The sequence below is a fragment of the Bubalus kerabau genome, chromosome 15, assembly GCF_029407905.1.
Source record: "Bubalus kerabau isolate K-KA32 ecotype Philippines breed swamp buffalo chromosome 15, PCC_UOA_SB_1v2, whole genome shotgun sequence".
Taxonomy (NCBI): domain Eukaryota; kingdom Metazoa; phylum Chordata; class Mammalia; order Artiodactyla; family Bovidae; genus Bubalus; species Bubalus kerabau.
This window is the reverse complement of record NC_073638.1, coordinates 9,110,387-9,131,141: the sequence shown is the minus strand read 5'-3', so window position 1 is coordinate 9,131,141 and position 20,755 is coordinate 9,110,387. Positions and strand designations below refer to the sequence as shown.

Genomic DNA, 20,755 nt, shown 5'->3' with positions numbered 1-20,755 from the left:
TTTCTTTTCTTATTCATGCTGGGTTCTTTCCCTGGGAGAGTGAATGATGTGCTGCATAAGAATTAACACGTTGTTACAAAATAAAGCAGCTAAAATGAATCAAACAGGAGTCAGAAAATCAAAGAATATACTACTGAAAATTAAGGCATTAAAAATGTAGGTAAATAGATAATGAAAAATTTAACTTTGATTAATACTATTTGAGGTAGTATGTTTTTAGGTGATTAAGGGTCAGCTATAATTCCATTTATTAAGGCCCCAGACACAAACTAAGGTAGAAATGATGTAAAGATTAGAGAAAGAAAAAAAAAGTCATGAAAAATGTGTTTAGTTCAGTAATTTTGTATTTTGCTGAGGGGAAAATATAGAAATCTAGATGAAAGAAGATAATATAGAGAAGGGATTATCCTCATATTAAAGAACCAAGTTTTCTTTTCAGTGGTACTTCCTTATTGCATTAAATTCTTTAAGTGTAGACTAACTAACTGGGTAGTTATTTAATGTAGAGATGAAGAAACTTAATGTAATGTGTCAGAAATCAATTTACTTCCAGGATCAAATTGAAAACCTATATTACCTTATAGGTTGGTAGGAAAATATGAATGACTTCATATAAATTATTTTAAATATACATTATTAAAAATGAACTATCCTAGAAATTTTATCACATAAGCAAATAATGGTTATAGAACCTGATGATGACAAAATGAATATAAATAGGAAATTAGATGTTCCAGTAAGGTTTATTTATCTATCAAATTTAACATTTGGAAAAGAATAGAAATTATGTTTAAAAACACATGAATTATGAATTGTGTTTAAGAATACATATAAAATACTTTTGGTCTATACATTATTAATATACTATATGATTAATATAAAAGAATTCTTGAGAATAAAGCAACAAACTTAAGACCCAAACAGTAAAAGGAGTAACAATAATCTTGAAGTCATGTGTTGTCAATCCTACCTGTCTTTCATGAGGAACCAACAGCCTGAAGTATTAGTTTATCAGCCTTGTGATTTGCTTTAACAAAATTATCTTATGATATGTATGTATGCATGTATGTATTTATATATATATATGTATATCCTTTGTTTTTTCTTAATTTTAAAATATTGCTAAATTCATATTATATGTAGTTATTCTTGACTTCCTTTTGTTTCCACAACCTTGGTTGAGAGTTGTTGTAGTTTATTTTGTTTAATAAATAGAAAACTAATGTGCATCATTCCAGCTTTCTTCCAGAAAGCACTTACTACAAACTGACCTAGGGAGGAGGAATATAAGAGCACAACCATCTCAGTGCACTGAAAAGACAGAATGAATAGCAGAGGCTGAAGTGATAAAAATGTATAGGGCAGAAAAACAGAAAGGGAGAGCAACACAGAAGATGGCTTGTTCAAATCTACAGTGAGATGTCATTGAGTATTTGATGAATAGTAAGCAGTGTGTACATAAACTGATACTTTATACCCTAAGAAAAACTACCAGTAAGATGAAAAATACTACCTATTAAAGACTCGAAAGAAATTAAAACCCTAGCCAATCAGAATGATAAAGCCTTATTGAGCAAATGGGTAAATTCACTGAAGATCCTAAAAAAGAGTAAGTTTTAGGTCAAGAATTGACCTTTTCCTAAAATAAAAGCTTCCCAGATGGCTCAGTGGTAAAGAATCTGCCTGTCAATGCAGGAGTCACTGAAAATATGGGTTTGATCCCAGGGTCAGGAAGATCCCCTTGAGGAAAAAGTGGCAATCCACTCAAGTGTTTTTGCCAGGAAAATCCCATGGACAGAGAAGCCTGGTGGGCCACGGTTCATGGGGTCACAAAGAGGCAGAAATGATTGAGCACCTATAAGCACAAAATAAAGACTATGCTAAACACACCCTAACAAAGACTGCAAACCATTCTCAGAAGGATTAATTTGAACTGCAAGTAAATTTGATGTCAGAACAAAGTCTACCAATTGTTAAGGACAAATGCTAAAGTCAGTTACTTGACATTGTATAGCAACTTTTATAATAAATATGGTTAGAAGTATGAAGGCACAAAAAAATGCTATAAATGGGAAGAAATTCAGTCAATAAAAGCACTCACAGAAATATCAGGTATGATATAATTACAAAAAAGCATTTTAAAACAGGTCTTACAAATATATTAATATTATGATCAAATTTTATACTACACTTGTTTGGCTTAATATTGTTAGACACTGTAGAAAAATAGATGAATGAATTTGAAGATAGACTCTATGAAATAGATAGAGAGACAAAATATTAAATTACGCCTAAGAAACCTAGAGAGTAGTCATTAAATTATCTTATATATATGGAACTTTATTCCTAGATAATCAGATCAGATCAGTCACTCACTCGAGTCAGACTCATTGTGACCACATGAATCGCAGCACGCCAGGCCTCCCTGTGCATTACCAACTCCCAGAGTTCACTGAGACTCAGGTCCATCGAGTCAGTGATGCCATCCAGCCATCTCATCCTGTCGTCCCCTTCTCCTGTTGCCCCCAATCCCTCCCAGCAGCAGAGTCTTTTCCCATGAGTCAACTCTTCACATCAGGTGGCCAAAGTAGTGGAGTTTCAGCTTTAGCATCATTCCTTCCAAAGAAATCCCAGGGATGATCTCCTTCAGAATGGACTGGTTGGATCTCCTTGCAGTCCAAGGGGCTCTCAAGAGTCTTCTCCAAAACCACAGTTCAAAAGCATCAATTCTTCTGCTCTCAGCCTTCTTCACAGTCCAACTCTCACATCCATACATGACCACAGGAAAAATCATAGCCTTGACTAGACGAACTTTTGTAGGTAAAGTAATGTCTCTGCTTTTGAATATGCTATCTAGATTGGTCATAACTTTCCTTCCAAGGAGTAAGCATCTTTTAATTTCATGGCTGCAGTCACCATCTGCAGTGATTTTGGAGCCCCAAAAAATAAAGTCTGACACTGTTTCCACTGTTTCCCCATCTATTTCCCATGAAGTGATGGGACCAGATGCCATGATCTTCATTTTCTGAATGTTGAGCTTTAAGCCAACTTTTCACTCTCCACTTTCACTTTCATCAGGAGGCTTTTGAGTTCCTCTTCACTTTCTGCCATAAGGGTGGTGTCATCTGCATATCTGAGGTTATTGATATTTCTCCCAGCAATCTTGAGTCCAGCTTGTGTTTCTTTCAGTCCAGCGTTTCTCATGATGTACTCTGCAAAGAAGTTAAATAAACAGGGTGACAATATACAGCCTTGATGTACTCCTTTTCCTATTTGGAACCAGTCTGTTGTGCCATGTCCAGTTCTAACTGTTGCTTCCTGACCTGAATACAAATTTCTCAAGAGGCAGATCAGGTGGTCCGGTATTCCCATCTCTTGAAGAATTTTCCACAGTTTATTGTGATCCACACAGTCAAAGGCTTTGGCATAGTCAGTAAAGCAGAAATAGATGTTTTTCTGGAACTCTCTTGTTTTTTCCATGATCCTGCGGATGTTGGCAATTTGATCTCTGGTTCCTCTTCCTTTTCTAAAACCAGCTTGACCATCAGGAAGTTCACGGTTCACATACTGCTGAAGCCTGGCTTGGAGAATTTTGAGCATTACTTTACTAGCATGTGAGATGAGTGCAATTGTGCAGTAGTTTGAGCATTCTTTGCCATTGCCTTTCTTTGGGATTGGAATGAAAACTGACCTTTTCCAGTCCTGTGGCCACTGCTGAGTTTTCCAAATTTGCTGGCATATTGAGTGCAGCACTTTCACAGCGTCATCTTTCAGGATTTGGAATAGCTCAACTGGAATTCTATCACCGCCACTAGCTTTGTTCGTAGTGATGCTTTCTAAGGCCCACTTGACTTCACATTCCAGGATGTCTGTCTCTAGGTCAGTGATCACACCATCGTGATTATCTGGGTCATGAAGATCTTTTTTGTACAGTTCTTCTGTGTATTCTTGCCATCTCTTCTTAATATCTTCTGCTTCTGTTAGGTCCATAGCATTTCTGTCCTTTGTAGAGCCCATCTTTGCATGAAATGTTCCTTTGGTATCTCTGATTTTCTTGAAGAGATCCCTAGTCTTTCCCATTCTCTTGTTTTCCTCTATTTCTTTGCATTGATCTCTGAAGAAGGCTTTCTTATGTCTTCTTGCTATTCTTTGGAACTCTGCATTCAGATGTTTATATCTTTCCTTTTCTCCTTTGCTTTTCGCTTCTCTTCTTTTCAGTAATCCAAGTCTATGTCCCAACCAGTAACGCTGAAGAAGATGAAGTTGAACGGTTCTATGAAGACCTACAAGACCTTTTAGAACTAACACCCCCAAAAGATGTCCTTTTCATTATAGGAGACTGGAATGCAAAAGTAGGAAGTCAAGAAACACCTGGAGTAACAGGCAAATTTGGCCTTGGGATACGGAATGAAGCAGGGCAAAGGCTAATAGAGTTTTGCCAAGAAAATGCACTGGTTATAACAAACACCCTCTTCCAACAACACAAGAGAAGACTCTATACATGGACATCACCAGATGGTCAACACTGAAATCAGATTGATTATATTCTTTGCAGCCAAAGATGGAGAAGCTCTATACAGTCAGCAAAAATAAGACCAGGAGCTGACTGTGGCTCAGACCATGAACTCCTTATTGCCAAATTCAGACTTAAATTGAAGAAAGTAGGGAAAATCACTAGACCATTCAGGTATGACCTAAATCAAATCCCTTATGATTATACAGTGGAAGTGAGAAATAGATTTAAGGGCCTAGATCTAATAGAGTGCCTGATGAACTATGGAATGAGGTTCGTGACATTGTACAGGAGACAGGGATCAAGACCATCCCCATGGAAAAGAAATGCAAAAAAGCAAAATGGCTGTTAGGGAGGCCTTACAAATAGCTGTGAAAAGAAGAGAAGTGAAAAGCAAAGGAGAAATGGAAAGATATAAACATCAGAATGCAGAGTTCCAAAAAATAGCAAGAAGAGATAAGAAAGCCTAGAAGATAGGGGTAGGTATAAAAAAATTTGAAGATTTTGAACAACAGTTACCAAATTATTGAAAAGTATAACTCTACTGATCCCCTATGTTCAATGAAATATAAGAAGTATATGAAACGAGTCGCCAGTTCAGGTTCGATGAACGATACTGGATGCTTGGGGCTGGTGCACTGGGACGACTCAGAGGGATGGTATGGGGAGGGAGGAGGGAGGAGGGTTCGGGATGGGGAACATGTGTATATCTGTGGTGGATTCATATTGATATATGGCAAAACCAATACAATATTGTAAAGTTAAAAAATAAAATTAAAAAAAAAAAGAAATACAAGAAGTGTAAGACACACAATAATCTAATTAATTACTAAAAAAATGATAAAAAGAAAAGAAATTTAAAAGTCTGCATAGAACTATTTGCCTATGTCTGCATAGGCAAAAAGTCTGCATAGACTATTTGTTGAAAATATTCTTCAAGCATGAAAGCAAAATAAAAACATTATCAAGTAAAAAAGCAAAACAAACAAAAACCTTCAGTAATTTGTTGTAATAGATCGCATTATAAGAAATGGTAAAGAACATATTTTAGGCTGAAGGAGCAATAATAATAATATTTCAAAACTCAAATCTCCACAAAGGAATGAAAGGCTAGATATCATTTTTTTCCTTTTTAAGCAAGTATAAATATAAAATATATTTGGTCTATTTCATTTCTAAAATTATTAATATCTACTTTTGTCTTTAAGGTAGAAATAATAGTAATGTGGTAGAGAGTTTATAAAGTATGTATAAATAAAACATATTTTCAAAATAACACAAAGGGTGGGAAGGTAGACAAGTGAGCATAGTATTGTCAGATACATATTCCAAGCTTTAGTAGAAACTTATGTACACAAAAGAAACATAGGGCTATAGCTAATAAATTAATAGAATGCTTTAATGAAATACTAAAAAAACTAAGTAATTAATGGAAAATAAGTTAAGGGAAGAGGGCCAAAAAAAAAACACACAAAACTGATGAAATAGAAAAAAAAAAAAAAAACTAGTCTTCAAATCCAACCATAGATAATTGTATTAAATGTAAATTAACTGAATCACACCATTGGTGGACATAGACTGGATGGAAAAGCAAGACCCTAAAGAATCCCACTTTAAATGTGTATGATATATATCTGTATACTTATCTTTCAATAATATATATGTTGAAGTCCAGAGGACAAAAGAGATATGTTTATTAATCATAAGAAAATTAAGGCTACTATCTTAACATCAGGTGAAGTATACTTCAGCACAATGAATGTTACCTAATATGAAGATGGGCATGTCATAGTATTAAAAAGATTAATTTCTCAAGGCATTAGAAATCTAAAATGTATATGTACCTAGTAACAAATCTTTAAAATATATAAAGCTAAATTTGATAGTAATTGAAGAGATTGACAAATCAGAATTATAGTTGGAAATTAACACTCTTCTCCATTAGCCTATCAATCACAAAGACAGGACAGAAAATCAGTAAAGTAACAGGCATCTCTAGTAATTTATCAATTACAAGAATAAAAAGACAGAAAATCAGTAAAGAACAAGAGACTTGAACACAATTATTAACCAACTTGACATAATTTATATTTAAAGAACACTACAGCTGTCAACTATAGAATATACTTTTAAAAAGCCTACTCATGGAACATTCACAAAGATTAGCCATATGATAGACCATAAAACAAGTATCTCTGCTTATTACAGAACCAAAAATTTAGACAGTATATTCTTTAATTGAAACAACATTTTCAATGATACTTGAAAGGTCACCAAATATTTGGAAATTCAAAAAACATAACTAAATAACCAAATTATCAAAGAAAAATCACAGAGAAATTAGAATTTTTTTGAATAATAATGAAAACATATGTGCTATAGTTAGTGTAGTGCTTAAATGTAAAATCCATATATCTTTTTAAAAAGGGAAAATTTTAAAATCAATGATCTAAACTTTCACCTTAAACAAATTAGAAAAGTAAAATAATTTAAAGTCTAAGTTAATAGAAGGAAAGAAAGATTTAATAGCAGAATTCAATGATATTGAATATGAATAGACTGGGGAGAAATGAAATACAAAGCTGACTTTTAAAAAATGTCAATATAATTGGTAAACATTAAAAAGAAGAGATAAAATTCAAATATCAATATCAAGCAGGAAAAAGGAAATATCACTACATCTCTGTTCCAAAACATTAAATGACAGTATGGGAATGTTTAGCATTTAATTTTACAACTAAACTAAATAAACTTCTTAAAAGACATAATTTGAGTATTTGGCACAGGGGAAATATGAATTATTGCCTATTAATGAAATTGAATTTGTATTTAAAAATCTCCCCACTACAAAAAGTTTGAATAGTATAGCTTCAGCTTCACTGATGAATTTTGTCAGGCACGTAAGGAAGAAATGATACACATGATCAAGGGGGATTTACCTCAGGTATACAGAGTTGGTTTAACTCTTAAAAAGTAATTAATATAATTTGTCCATGAATGAAATAATAAAGACTCTTACATTCCTCTTGCTTAATGCATAAAAAGCATATGACATAATTCAACATACTTAACAAAACTTTCAGCAATTTAGGACTAGAGGAAAATTTTCTCAGCCAGCCAAAGAGTATCTACAAAAAAAAAAAAAAAAAAAAAAAAAAAGAAGAAGAAGGAGAAGAAGAAAAAGGAAAAAAAAACACAAAAAACAATATTCAACGTCATACTAAATGGTGAAAACTAAAGTGTGTCTCCTTTCTTTTTTCTCTAATCACTTAAGTTCAACCTTTAATGGGGATCCTACACAGTAAAATAAGGCATAAAAAGAAATAAAATACCTTAGAGACAGGAAAGGAAGAATTAAAACTGTCTCTGCAGATGCAGTAAGGGCTTCCCTGGTGGCTCAGACAGTAAAGAATCTGCAATGTAGGAGACCTAGGTTCAATCTCTGGGTAGGGAAGATCCTCTGGAGAAGGGAATGAAAACCAACTCCAATATTCTTGCCTGGAAAATTCCATGGACAGAGGAGACTGGTGGGTTCCAATCCATGGGGTCACAAAGAGTCAGACATGTCTGAGGAACTAACACATCCATAGCCTGCAGATGCAATAGGTATATATGTGTACTATGTTGAAAATCTACCAAAAAATACTAAAATTAATATTTACGGATGAATCATACAAAATATTCAAAAGGTATGTACATTGAAAAATGAATAGAATTGCTGAAGAAAAATGAAAGAATGTCTAAATAACTGAGGAGATACACTGAGCTTATTGATTACAAGGGGCTTCCCAGGTGGCTCAGTGGAAAAGAATTTGTCTGCCCATGCAGGAGACAGGAGATGCAGGTGCCATCCCTGCATTGGGAAGATCCTCTGGAGAAGGAAATGGCAACCCACTCTAGTATTATTCTTGCCTGGAGAATTCCACAGACAGAGGAGGCTGGCAGGCTACAGTCTATATGGTTGCAAAGAGTCAGACATGGCTGAGCACACACAGACACATATTGATTACAAGACTCAGCAGTATTCAGATGTCAATTCTCACCAAATTCACACATTAATTTGACAAAATCCAGTTAAAATTCCAGGAAACTTCAATTAGCAAATTATTCTTAAAATGTGCATTAAAATTAGAACACATAATAGCCAATACAATTGGTAGAAAAAGACTGAACATAAAATACTTAACGCACTTGATTTCAAATTTTTCTCTAAATGTGGTAATAACCAGAAAAGTGAGGAACTGGCTTAAGCCAGGCTTACAAATTAATGGAAGAGAAGAGTGTCCATAAACAGATCCACACAAACAAGATTATTTTGTCATAAAAAATGCCAAGTAATTTAATGGAGAAAGAGTACTATCTTAAACAAATAGTGCTACAACATGTGGATATTCATGTTGAATAAAATTTAAAAGCTTGACAATGCTAAGCATTTTGCAAGGATGTAAAATAGCTGGACATTTTATACATTGCTGGTAGAAGTATAAATTATATCATTATTAAGGCAAATAGTCTGCCCATTTTCATACAGTTTTCTTATTATATACTATAGAAATTCTACCCCTAGTTACTAACCAAAGAGACATAAAATTGTGTCCACAAAAAACATACAAATGAATGTACAAACAGTTTATATTCATAATCACTTAAAACTGCAAGTAACCCAAATGTCCAATAGTCAACAGATAACTGGATAAACAAATTGTAGCTTATCCATATATTAACAGTTAAAAGAAAGTGGACAATTGATACACATCACATCAGTCACTCAGTCCTGTCCGACTCTTTGAGACCCCATGAATCGCAGCACGCCAGGCCTCCCTGTCCATCACCAACTCCCAGAGTTCACCCAGACTTACGTCCATCGAGTCAGTGATGCCATCCAGCCATCTCATCCTCTGTCGTCCCCTTCTCCTCTTGCCCCCAATACCTCCCAGCATAAGAGTCTTTTCCAATGAGTCACTCTTCGCATGAGGCGGCCAAAGTACTGGAGTTTCAGCTTTAGCATCATTCCTTCCAAAGAAATCCCAGGGCTGATCTTCAGAATGGACTGGTTGGATCTCATTGCAGTCCAAGGGACTCTCAAGAGTCTTCTCCAACACCACAGTTCAAAAGCATCAATTCTTCGGGGCTCAGCCTTCTTCACAGTCCAAATCTCACATCCATACAACCACTGGAAAAACCATAGCCTTGACTAGACAAACCTTAGTTGGCAAAGTAATGTCTCTGCTTTTGAATATGCTATCTAGGTTGGTCATAACTTTCCCTCCAAGGAGTAAGCGTCTTTTAATTTCATGGCTGCAGTCACCATCTGCAGTGATTTTGGAGCCCAGAAAAAGAAAGTCTGACACTGTTTCCGCTGTTTCCCCATCTATTTCCCATGCAGTGATGGGACCGGATGCCATTATCTTTGTTTTCTGAATGTTGAGCTTCAAGCCAACTTTTTCACTCTCCACTTTCACTTTCATCAGGAGGCTTTTGAGTTCCTCTTCACTTTCTGCCATAAGGGTGGTGTCATCTGCATATCTGAGGTTATTGATATTTCTCCCGGCAATCTTGAGTCCAGCTTGTGCTTCTTGGCCCAGCGTTTCTCATGATGTACTCTGCATATAAGTTAAATAAATAGGGTGACAATATACAGCCTTGACGAATTCTTTTCCCTATTTGGAACCAGTCTGTTGTGCCATGTCCAGTTCTAACTGTTGATTCCTGACCTGCATACAAGTTTCTCAAGAGGCAGATCAGGTGGTCTGGTATTCCCATCTCTTTCAGAATTTTCCGTAGTTTATTGTGATCCACACATTCAAAGGTTTTGGCATAGTCAGTAAAGCAGTAATAGATATCTTTCTGGAACTCTCTTGCTTTTTCCATGATCCAGTGGATGTTGGCAATTTGATCTCTGGTTCCTCTTCCTTTTCTAAAACCAGCTTGAACATCAGGAAGTTCACGGTTCACATATTGCTGAAGCCTGGCTTGGAGAATTTTGAGCATTACTTTACTAGCATGTGAGATGAGTGCAATTGTGCGGTAGTTTGAGCCTTTCTTTGGGATTGGAATGAAAACTGACCTTTTCCAGTCCTGTGGCCACTGCTGAGTTTTCCAAATTTGCTGGCATATTGAGTGCAGCACTTTCACAGCATCATCTTTCAGGATTTGGAATAGCTCAACTGGAATTCCATCACCTCCACTAGCTTTGTTCGTAGTGATGCTTTCTAAGACCCACTTGACTTCACATTCTAGGATGTCTGTCTCTAGGTCAGTGATCACACCATCATGATTATCTGGGTCATGAAGATCTTTTTTGTACAGTTCTTCTGTGTATTCATGCCATCTCTTCTTAATATCTTCTGCTTCTGTTAGGTCCAGACCATGTCTGTCCTTTATCGAGCCCATCTTTGCATGAAATGTTCCTTTGGTATTTCTGATTTTCTTGAAGAGATCCCTAGTCTTTCCCATTCTGTTGTTTTCCTCTATTTCTTTCCATTGATCGCTGAAGAAGGCTTTCTTATCTCTTCTTGCTATTCTTTGGAACTCTGCATTCTGATGTTTATATCTTTTCTTTTCTCCTTTACTTTTCACTTCTCTTCTTTTCACACCTATTTGTAAGGCCTCCCTAACAGCCATTTTGCTTTTTTGCATTTCTTTTCCATGGGGATGGTCTTGATCCCTGTTTCCTGTACAATGTCACGAACCTCATTCCATAGCTCATCAGACACTCTATCTATCAGACCTAGGCCCTTAAATCTATTTCTCACTTCCACTGTATAATCATAAGGGATTTGATTTAGGTCATACCTGAATGGTCTAGTGGTTTTCCCCACTTTCTTCAATTTAAGTCTGAATTTGGCAATAAGGAGTTCATGGTCTTCTTTTTGCTGACTGTATAGAGCTTCTCCATCTTTGGCCGCAAAGAATATAATCAATCTGATTTTGGTGTTGACCATCTGGTGATGCCCATGTATAGAGTCTTCTCTTGTGTTGTTGGAAGAGGGTGTTTGTTATGACCAGTGCATTTTCTTGGCAAAACTCTATTAGTCTTTGCCCTGCTTCATTCCGTATTCCAAGGCCAAAGTTGCCTGTTACTCCAGGTGTTTCTTGACTTTCTACTTTTGCATTCCAGTCCCCTATAATGAAAAGGACATCTTTTTTGGGTGTTAGCTCTAAAAGGTCTTGTAGGTCTTCATAGAACCGTTCAACTTCAGTCTTCAGTGTTACTGGTTGGGGCATAGACTTGGATTACTCTGATATTGAATGGTTTGCCTTGGAAACGAACAGAGATCATTCTGTAGTTTTTGAGATTGCATCCAAGTACTGCATTTTAGACTCTTCTGTTGACCATGATGACCACTCCATTTCTTCTGAGGGATTCCTGCCCACAGTAGTAGATATAATGGTCATCGGAGTTTAATTCACCCATTCCAGTCCATTTAAGTTCTCTGATTCCTACACATAGAAACATAGATTGATCTCTCAAATCTTATTTTGAAAGAAAAAAGCCGGCTAGAAAGGGTACAGTTGGTAAAGATGCCACCTGCCAATGAAGGAGACCTGGGTTTGATCCCTGGGTTGGAAAGATACCCTGGAGGAGAAAATGACAATCCACTCCAGTATTCTTGCCTGGAAAATCCCATAAACAGAGGAGCCTGGTGGGCTACAGTCCATGGGGTCACAGAGAGTCAAACATGACTGAGAGACAGCATGCAGAGCACAGAAAGTGTATGGAAATGGTATAGAGTATATGATTCGATTTACATTAGTTTAAAAAAGACTGAAGTTATCTTAAAATATGAAAGTGAGATTATTGATCGCTTGGGACAGGGGTGAGGGTAATTGGGAAGGAGGTGCCTAAGGAAACTTGTAAGAGTGAAAGTAATGTCCGTATCATTATTAATCTAATCTAAGCAATAGTTGAATAGACATATACATTTGGCAAGGCTCTTCAAACTGTACACTCAATGGATTCACTTCATCTTTGGTAAATTACATTTTTAAAAATGTTTATTTGTAAATGCCACTATAAGAATAGTGTACGTTACTCTTTGTGGATATATGCAAGAATTTCTCTGAGGATTGTAAGTAATTCTACTCCATTCCATTTCTTGAGTGATCTTCCAGACCATACAATGTATAATAACCATTTTCACGTGTAAGTTGATTCCAATAGCTTTCCAAAGTGGCTGCACTAATATAAAACCCCACCATGTGTGTTAGACTTCTTACTGATTGGCATCCATGTGTACAATTATCAGGTTATTCAAAGTACTACATTTACAAATATGTTAGGCATGAAATGGAATTTATTATAATCTAAATTTGAATTTCCCTGATTATTAATGAGATTGAATATGCTGTCATATGTTTTGTGATAATTTCTATTTTTTCTCTTGTCTCTTTCTCATTTTTATGAGTTGTTTTCTTATACACTTGAGTTCTTTATTCAATCTCTTTAGGCTGTTTCAGTTATTTGTGTGGCAAATAACTCTTCCCTGGTTGTGTTCTTTAATTTTTTAACTTTTTTGGCAGCATGTGAGATCTTAGTTGCCTGATCAGGGGTCGAAACCCTGCTCTTTGCATTGGAAACACAGAGTCTTAACCGCTGGACCACCAGGAAAGTCCTCATGTTCTTTTGATGAAAAGAAATTGTTCTTATTCATGCAGTCAAATGTATCAGTATTTTATGGGTAGCAATGCTTTATATATTGTTTAAAAAGTTAATTCTTCCTTACAACAAAGATTGAAAACATTTTATATATACATAAAATATACATTTTTCTGCAAGAATTACCATTGACAGTAACATCTATCAAGCAGAGCCAGGAAAAGTGAAAATGGAAGATCATGTAGAAAACTGGTTCCTAGATCATATTTGGTGCATCTTTCTTTCCTTATTCCATTGACCAGAGCTCAATTCATGCCCCTACCTAAGGGAAGATGGAAAAATGAGGTAATTACATGTCCAGGAAGAAGGAAAATGTGTTTTTTGAACACCTAGCCAATCTATTCTTCTGAGGAATATTTCAGTTCTTTCTTCACATTGAATGTACTCAATCTCATCTATCCTCTGCATACTGTCTGTCAAGTCCAAAATTTCCAGATCTCCATCAGGTCTAGATATGGATCATCTTGATTCTGTAACCTATGTACTTAAAATATAAGTTAATTACTCACAGGAGAAATATTCTACTCAGAAAAAAGAAGGAGTCTCAAACTAATCACTGATCCATCACAAGTATGAAACTCTCCTGTAAGGTCATTCATTGCACAGCCTCTTTTTCGTGTGATTGTATGGAGGAGGGTTTGGTTGTGGAAGAATGGGAGAGTTCATGATTAGACACTGATATGACTCTTTGTAAGAAATTATCTTGTCTATCTTCCAGGGTACCTTGGCTTCACTCTCTGACATTTTTTTTGTTTGTTTTATTTCATGGATGCAATTGAAATGTGTCTTGAGGTGTGTTCCCTATTTGGGGCCTGTACAGATTTCATAGCCCAAACTCATGTATCTATCTTTGGAAGCTTAAAATGTGTTTTAAGGCTCAAATGCTCAAAGTTTTGCTATTGTTTTAAATTCAGACTCTTGATTTATTTGACAATGTACTCATTGGAAAGTCTAATTTACTTATGACTTGTTTGCTTCCACTTAATTCAATGTACTAATCATTCAAATTTTTTCAATAAATAATACTTGAATTACGTAATTAATAAAAACTCTCTAAAAGCTAATTTTAAAGTCTTATCCAAAATAAAGCATATCTTTTTTCTCAATGGACATATAATTTTCACAATAATTCATTCTATATTTTAACTGTAAATATTGATTAAACAAGTTACAAAAAAACAAAACTGTACAGGTCACTGTCTCTGTGTGTCAGAACATAAGGCATGTGGTTACCTTTGATACCAGAGGAAAAAGCAACCATACTTTTATTATCAACCATAAAAAATTTACACATAAAAAATTCTAGCTAACAAAGTTAGAGTGGAATACTATGCTAATCAATAAAAAGGGATAAGGGAAATAAAAAATAGAAAGTCACAAATTAAAGCACAAAAATAATTAAAAATTCAAAATACATATTTAAAGACTAATAAAATAATAAACCTCTGACAAAGCTTATCATTATAGGTAACATTTATTGGTTATACATATACATATGTTTGGAATATATGTATCTAAGTAATTTATAAGAACTTAGCTCACTTAATGCTCAAAATCATACTATGAGAATCATTCATTCATTTACTTCATAAACATTTAAGTACTAAATATGTGCCCAGCACTCTATGAGACAGTGTGGATATACTCCTGAACAATAGAAATAATGCCAGTGCCCTTAAAATATTTGCATTCTGAAAAAACAAATAATATTTTCATTTTAAAATGGGGAAACCAGATACCAGATTCACAGAACTTAGATTACTTTCTTTTTTTTCTTTTTATTTTATTTTATTTTTTAACTTTACAGTATTGTATTGGTTTTGCCATATATCAACATGAATCCACCACAGGTATACACGTGTTCCCCATCCTGAACCCTCCTCCCTCCTTCCTCCCTGTACCATCCCTCTGGGTCGTCCCAGTGCACCAGCCCCAAGCATCCAGTATCGTGCATCGAACCTGGACTGGCAACTCGTTTCATATATGATATTATTCATGTTTCAATGCCATTCTCCCAAATCATCCCACCCTCTCCCTCTCCCACAGAGTCCAAAAGACTGTTCTATACATCGGTGTCTCTTTTGCTGTCTCGTATACAGGGGTATTGTTACCATCTTTCTAAATTCCATATATATGCATTAGTATATACTGTATTGGTGTTTTTCTTTCTGGCTTACTTCACTCTGTATAATAGGCTCCACTTTCATCCACCTCATTAGAACTGATTCAAATGTATTCTTTTTAACGGCTGACTAATACTCCATTGTGTATATGTACCACTGCTTTCTTATCCATTCATCTGCTGATGGACATCTAGGTTGCTTCCATGTCCTGGCTATTATAAACAGTGCTGCGATGAACATTGGGGTACTCGTGTCTCTTTCAATTCTGGTTTCCTCGGTGTGTATGCCCAGCAGTGGGATTGCTGGGTCATAAGGCAGTTCTATTTCCAGTTTTTTAAGGAATCTCCACACTGTTCTCCATAGTGGCTGTACTAGTTTGCATTCCCACCAACAGTGTAAGAGGGTTCCCTTTTCTCCACACCTTCTCCAGCATTTATTGCTTGTAGACTTTTGGATTGTAGCCATTCTGACTGGCATGAAATGGTACCTCATTGTTGTTTTGATTTGCATTTTTCTGATAATGAGTTGATATTGAGCAGCTTTTCATGTGTTTGTTAGCCATCTGTATGTCTTCTTTGGAGAGATGTCTATTTAGTTCTTTGGCCCATTTTTTGATTGGGTCGTTTATTTTTCTGGGATTGAGCTGTAGGAGTTGCTTGTATATTATTATTATTATTATTATTTTACTTTACAATATTGTATTGGTTTTGCTATATATCAACATGCATCTGCCACGGGTGTACACGTGTTCTCCAATCTGAACCCCCCTCCCGCCTCCCTCCCCATACCATCCCTCTGGGTCATCCCAGTGCACCAGCCCCAAGCTTCCTGTATACTGAATTGAACCTGGATTGGCGATTCATTTCTTATATTAGATTACTTTCTGAAGGTCACATAACCTCTGTGTGTTTGAATTTTATTTGAATGTAAATTGTATTCCCAGGTAGACCATGTTCCTAACCAACGTGCAGTGTTAAAAGGAGAGGAAGTTGAGAAAGCATATACTCATACCATTTAAGTTGTAAAGAAGGTACAAATATAATCATCACAGTTTTGCAAACATTTTTTTTTTTTTGCCTCCTTGTTCTGTGCCAAGTACTTTAACTTATCAAATGTTTATAACTACCCTCTGAAATAGGGACTATTATTTCTGAAATAAGAACTATTATTTCCACCATATTTTACATTTGGGGCAACTGGAAAAACAAAACAAGATGTTAAAAAATGATGAGATGGGGAACACATGTATACCTGTGGCAGATTCATTTTGATATTTGGCAAAACTAATACAGTTATGTAAAGTTTAAAAATAAAATAAAATAAAAAAAAATGATGAGATGATTTTTTTAAAAACCATGATTTTTTAAAAATTATTTTTAAGCATTTGGATCTTTATCCACCTGAACTATATTCATGGTTTTGAGATGGGAAACGCAACTCAGAAAAGATGTAGTTGCACAGTTACTTTTGCTCTGGGAAGTCTGACTGTGGAAAACATGTTTAACTTCTACTACAATGTGTGACCACTTATAATAGAAGAGGTTTTAAACTTTTAAACAATTAGTATTTATATAAATCACTGCTAAAATATTTAAATCATGGGTGAAATACTTTGATTTTCTAGGCAAACATGAATTGCCAAAGTAAACACAAACAAATTTAAATACAAATAATTAAAGAAAACAGAAGAAGTTGAAAATGCTTTCAAAAACTAACTCCACTTATGATGGGGATGACTTTATTTTTATCAGTCTGATCAGTTTCTTAAGGAACATACAATTTCTCTACTATTGAAGCTATCATAATAGGAGATGCAAATACTCTGGCATGTTTACCAAGCTACTATCCATCACTATGACTCCAATTTTGTCAATGCTAGCTTATAAATAAAGCAACTACCAACTCACTAATGAGTATGTGAACATGTAAACCAGCAAACCTAATGAGTACAGACAATCTCACCTTTGAATATAGATGCAGAGATATTAAAAAATATAACAAATCAATTCTTGTATGTATTAAAAGAACGATGTGTTAGGTCAAAATAAGGGTTATTTGAAAATGCAATATTCAGTTTTCCTAGATATTGATATATGTACCTAAACAAAGAAGCACAACTTGTCAACTCTAATACAGCAATTTCAATTCTCTTATACTTAAGAAACAAGTAAGAAAGATGTTAAGAAATAAACACTGTTTAATGTGGCATTGTTTCTAAAATTTAACACCACTATTACTCCTGTCCAGAAAATTAGTGAAAAAATATCCTACATTTTTCAATTATAAAATGTTACAAGAGTCCAAGTAATGTATACAAATCACTTTGATGTCTAAAAGAAAAATATCCCAGAAGACTACACAAATAAGGAGACTTTACTGTAGAGGAGGCATTTAGAATGGCTCTCAAAAGATTAGTAGGACTTTAACAGATATGATTGGAAACACACAAAGATGTGTTTCTGGGTCAGGAGATGTGAAAGGAAATAGTGAGAAATAGAACTGAAAAAGCAGACTGAATCCAGAGCATAAAGTACATTAAATATAGATAGTAATAAATAACTCAGTGGAACAGAACTGTGAAGACTGAAACAGATTTAAGCATGTGAGAACCAATTATATAGCAAAGGTAAAATTCCAAAAATTGTTGGAAAAGGAGTTTTAGTGATTCTAAAATAATTAGTTGCATTTCCCATCTTATACCAAAACCATGAATATAGTCCAGATGGATTAAAGTTCAAAATGCTTAAAAATAATTTTTAAAAAAGCTACCAGAAAGACTGGAGGAAATATAGATACATACTTGGGTTTACAGATAATTTTTAAACAAACAAAAATTCTAAAGTCATGAAAAAACCTACAGATGCTTGTTTCTCCCAAAAGTATTTGTAAAATTTATCACAGATGCCATCATAAACTATCAGTATACCGAGAAATAACTTTTCTGGTAAGCAAACTCATAATGGCCCTAATACACAAAGAATCCTAAGAAATCAAATGCTGCAAACAGGCAAACAGAAAAGTGAAAGAAATAGTTGAAAAATAACATAATTCACAGTGAAGTAGATTCAAATAGCAGATTCATAGTGTAATTATGAAAAGATGTTCAGCTTTCTTACAGTTCAGAGAAATTGTAACAAAATGTCAGTTTTTACCTATCAATACTGATAAAAATTAAACAGATTGATCACATAATGTGGTGGCAAGGATATGGGAAAACAGTCTCATGTATTACTGATAGATGTGGAAAATGCTACTATATTACTGAAAACAATCTGGCAGCACTTATTAAAATGAAAAATGGGCATGCCCTGTGTCTGTCAATTCCACTTTTGTGAATGTCTGCAGTAGAAAATAAAAAGCAATGGCATATGATATATATGTACAAAGTTACATTTAGCAATGTTATTCCTTAGTAGCAAAAAAAAAAAGGGAAAAAGGAAAAATTTGGGGGCTACACTGAATGTCTAACTATAGAGAATGTTTGATTAAAATTCTGATACATCTACACAAGGGAATAATATATAGCTGTTAACCAGAATAAGTCAGCAGTTGATCTTGGATTTGATTTTTATTAATAAAAAATTTGTTATATGTGCTTATATATGCATCATAGAGACAAGGCGGGAAATTGCTTGCTAACTTTATTTCTTTCTGCAGAAGATATTTGAAGGGGTTGGAACAATAATGAGTTCTTAATTCATTTAGCTCATGACTCTTGTTCAACTTCCTATGATAAGCGTATGTTACTTTTGTAAATTTCTCCAAATTACTTTCACCATTTAAACAATTTTACACAGTTTTTAAAAAGTAAAGTATAGCATATATATGTGTAAAATATAACCTTTGAATTGCTTTTCTGAAATACAAAAGAGAAGGAAACTCTCTTTCCTTGTAATCTAACTTATAAGCAGAAAATCCACATAGAAACTGAAGTATATCAACCATCACATGGTTCTTAATTGTGATTACACTTTATTGCACTCAGCCTATTAAGTGCTTAAATTACCAGATAACAGGATCTATGTTCCTAATAGTGGAAAGTGTATTAATGGCAATTTTGCTCCTTATTGTAGCCCAGTTCCAACAATCACATGGATGAAGATTAATGGTTATATTCCTAGTAAGTCACGTCTGCGTAAATCTCAGGCAGTACTGGAAATACCCAACGTGCAGCTGGACGATGCAGGCATATATGAGTGCAGAGCTGAAAACTCACGTGGAAAGAATTCCTTTCGTGGACAGTTGCAAGTATACAGTAAGTGTTCTCAGCAAAGTTTGATGCCCTGGTCACAAGAGTCAAACTGAAAACGCAATTTGAACTAAACATTGTTAGATACATATACCATGCTTCTTTTTTGTATGGTAAATCATTGAGTAAAATTACCCTACACATAGAAATGCTTTAAATTAAAAATAAATGAGGAATTGTCAGGTTCTTTTTATAGCCTAGGTAATTGCTAACCTTAAAAATATTTTCCCAGCACTAAAGCTGTCATCTGATGTTGCAAATCTTGTAATATTTATTAACTTATTCTTGCCCTTGGCCTGAATCAAGAGTCACAATTTATTGCCCATGAACCAAATCCTACAAGCTGTCTTTTTTTTTTTTTTTTTTTTTTTTTTGGTAAATAAAAACTTTTTGAAACACAGTGATACCCATTTGCTTGCATAATGCCTGCATCAGCTTTAAGCACTGCTAAGGCAGAATTAAGCCATTGACAGACAGATCAACTGACTTGCAAAGTGTCAAATATATTCTATCTCATCTTTTACACAAAAACTTTGCTGGCCTACACTAAATTATTTCATCTGTATGATAAATAACCTTCATGGCTTACAAATGTTTATATTTTCCAAAAATTTCAGAGACAACCAGGTTGTGTGTAAGAATTGGGAAAATCTACTTCCAAAATATATACAATCTCATCTTCTATAAATAGCAAATTATACTTTTAATATTTTCTTTTATAATGCATATTGTATATAAAAGGTAAGTGATACTATTTTTATTTTCCAGATAAGGACATTAAAACTGAGGGAAACTGTAACACAGAGCACTGATACAAGAAAATACAGATCCTTACAATGTGAACTTAAACAAATTGCATATGAAGCTGAATCTGCTTCAAACTATAACTGTCACTGTATTCAAGATCAGTTCATCTAAAATCCTTCACAGGGATGCTGCAAAATATTTTGAAATATTAAAATATTATTTCAACCTGTTTTATGTTTATTATTTGTAAAAAAAAAAAAAATTCCTTTAAAATTCAGCACTCCAACCAAATTTACTATGCCATGCACATTTTGCTTATTCACTCATTGATTCAGCTAATGTTTATTAAATGCTATTACTGCACTACAAGCTAACAATAGAGATTTGAGGAAACTCTTGATTGACTAAATTAGATGAAAAGCAAACTGCACAGAGGGCAGAGCATGCTATCTGCTATGATAAAA

The 20,755-nt window shown here is 34.6% G+C and overlaps 1 protein-coding gene across 1 annotated transcript in view; it reads left to right on the top strand.

The window, feature by feature from the left end:
* The window catches only part of CNTN5 (contactin 5), a 649,216-nt gene that overhangs the window by 289,168 nt on the left and 339,293 nt on the right, over window positions 1–20,755 (top strand). Inside the window, exon 8 of the mRNA XM_055548167.1 lies at window positions 19,369–19,550. Coding sequence (XP_055404142.1) covers window positions 19,369–19,550 — 182 coding nt within the window. The remainder of the gene's footprint in view (window positions 1–19,368; window positions 19,551–20,755) is intronic.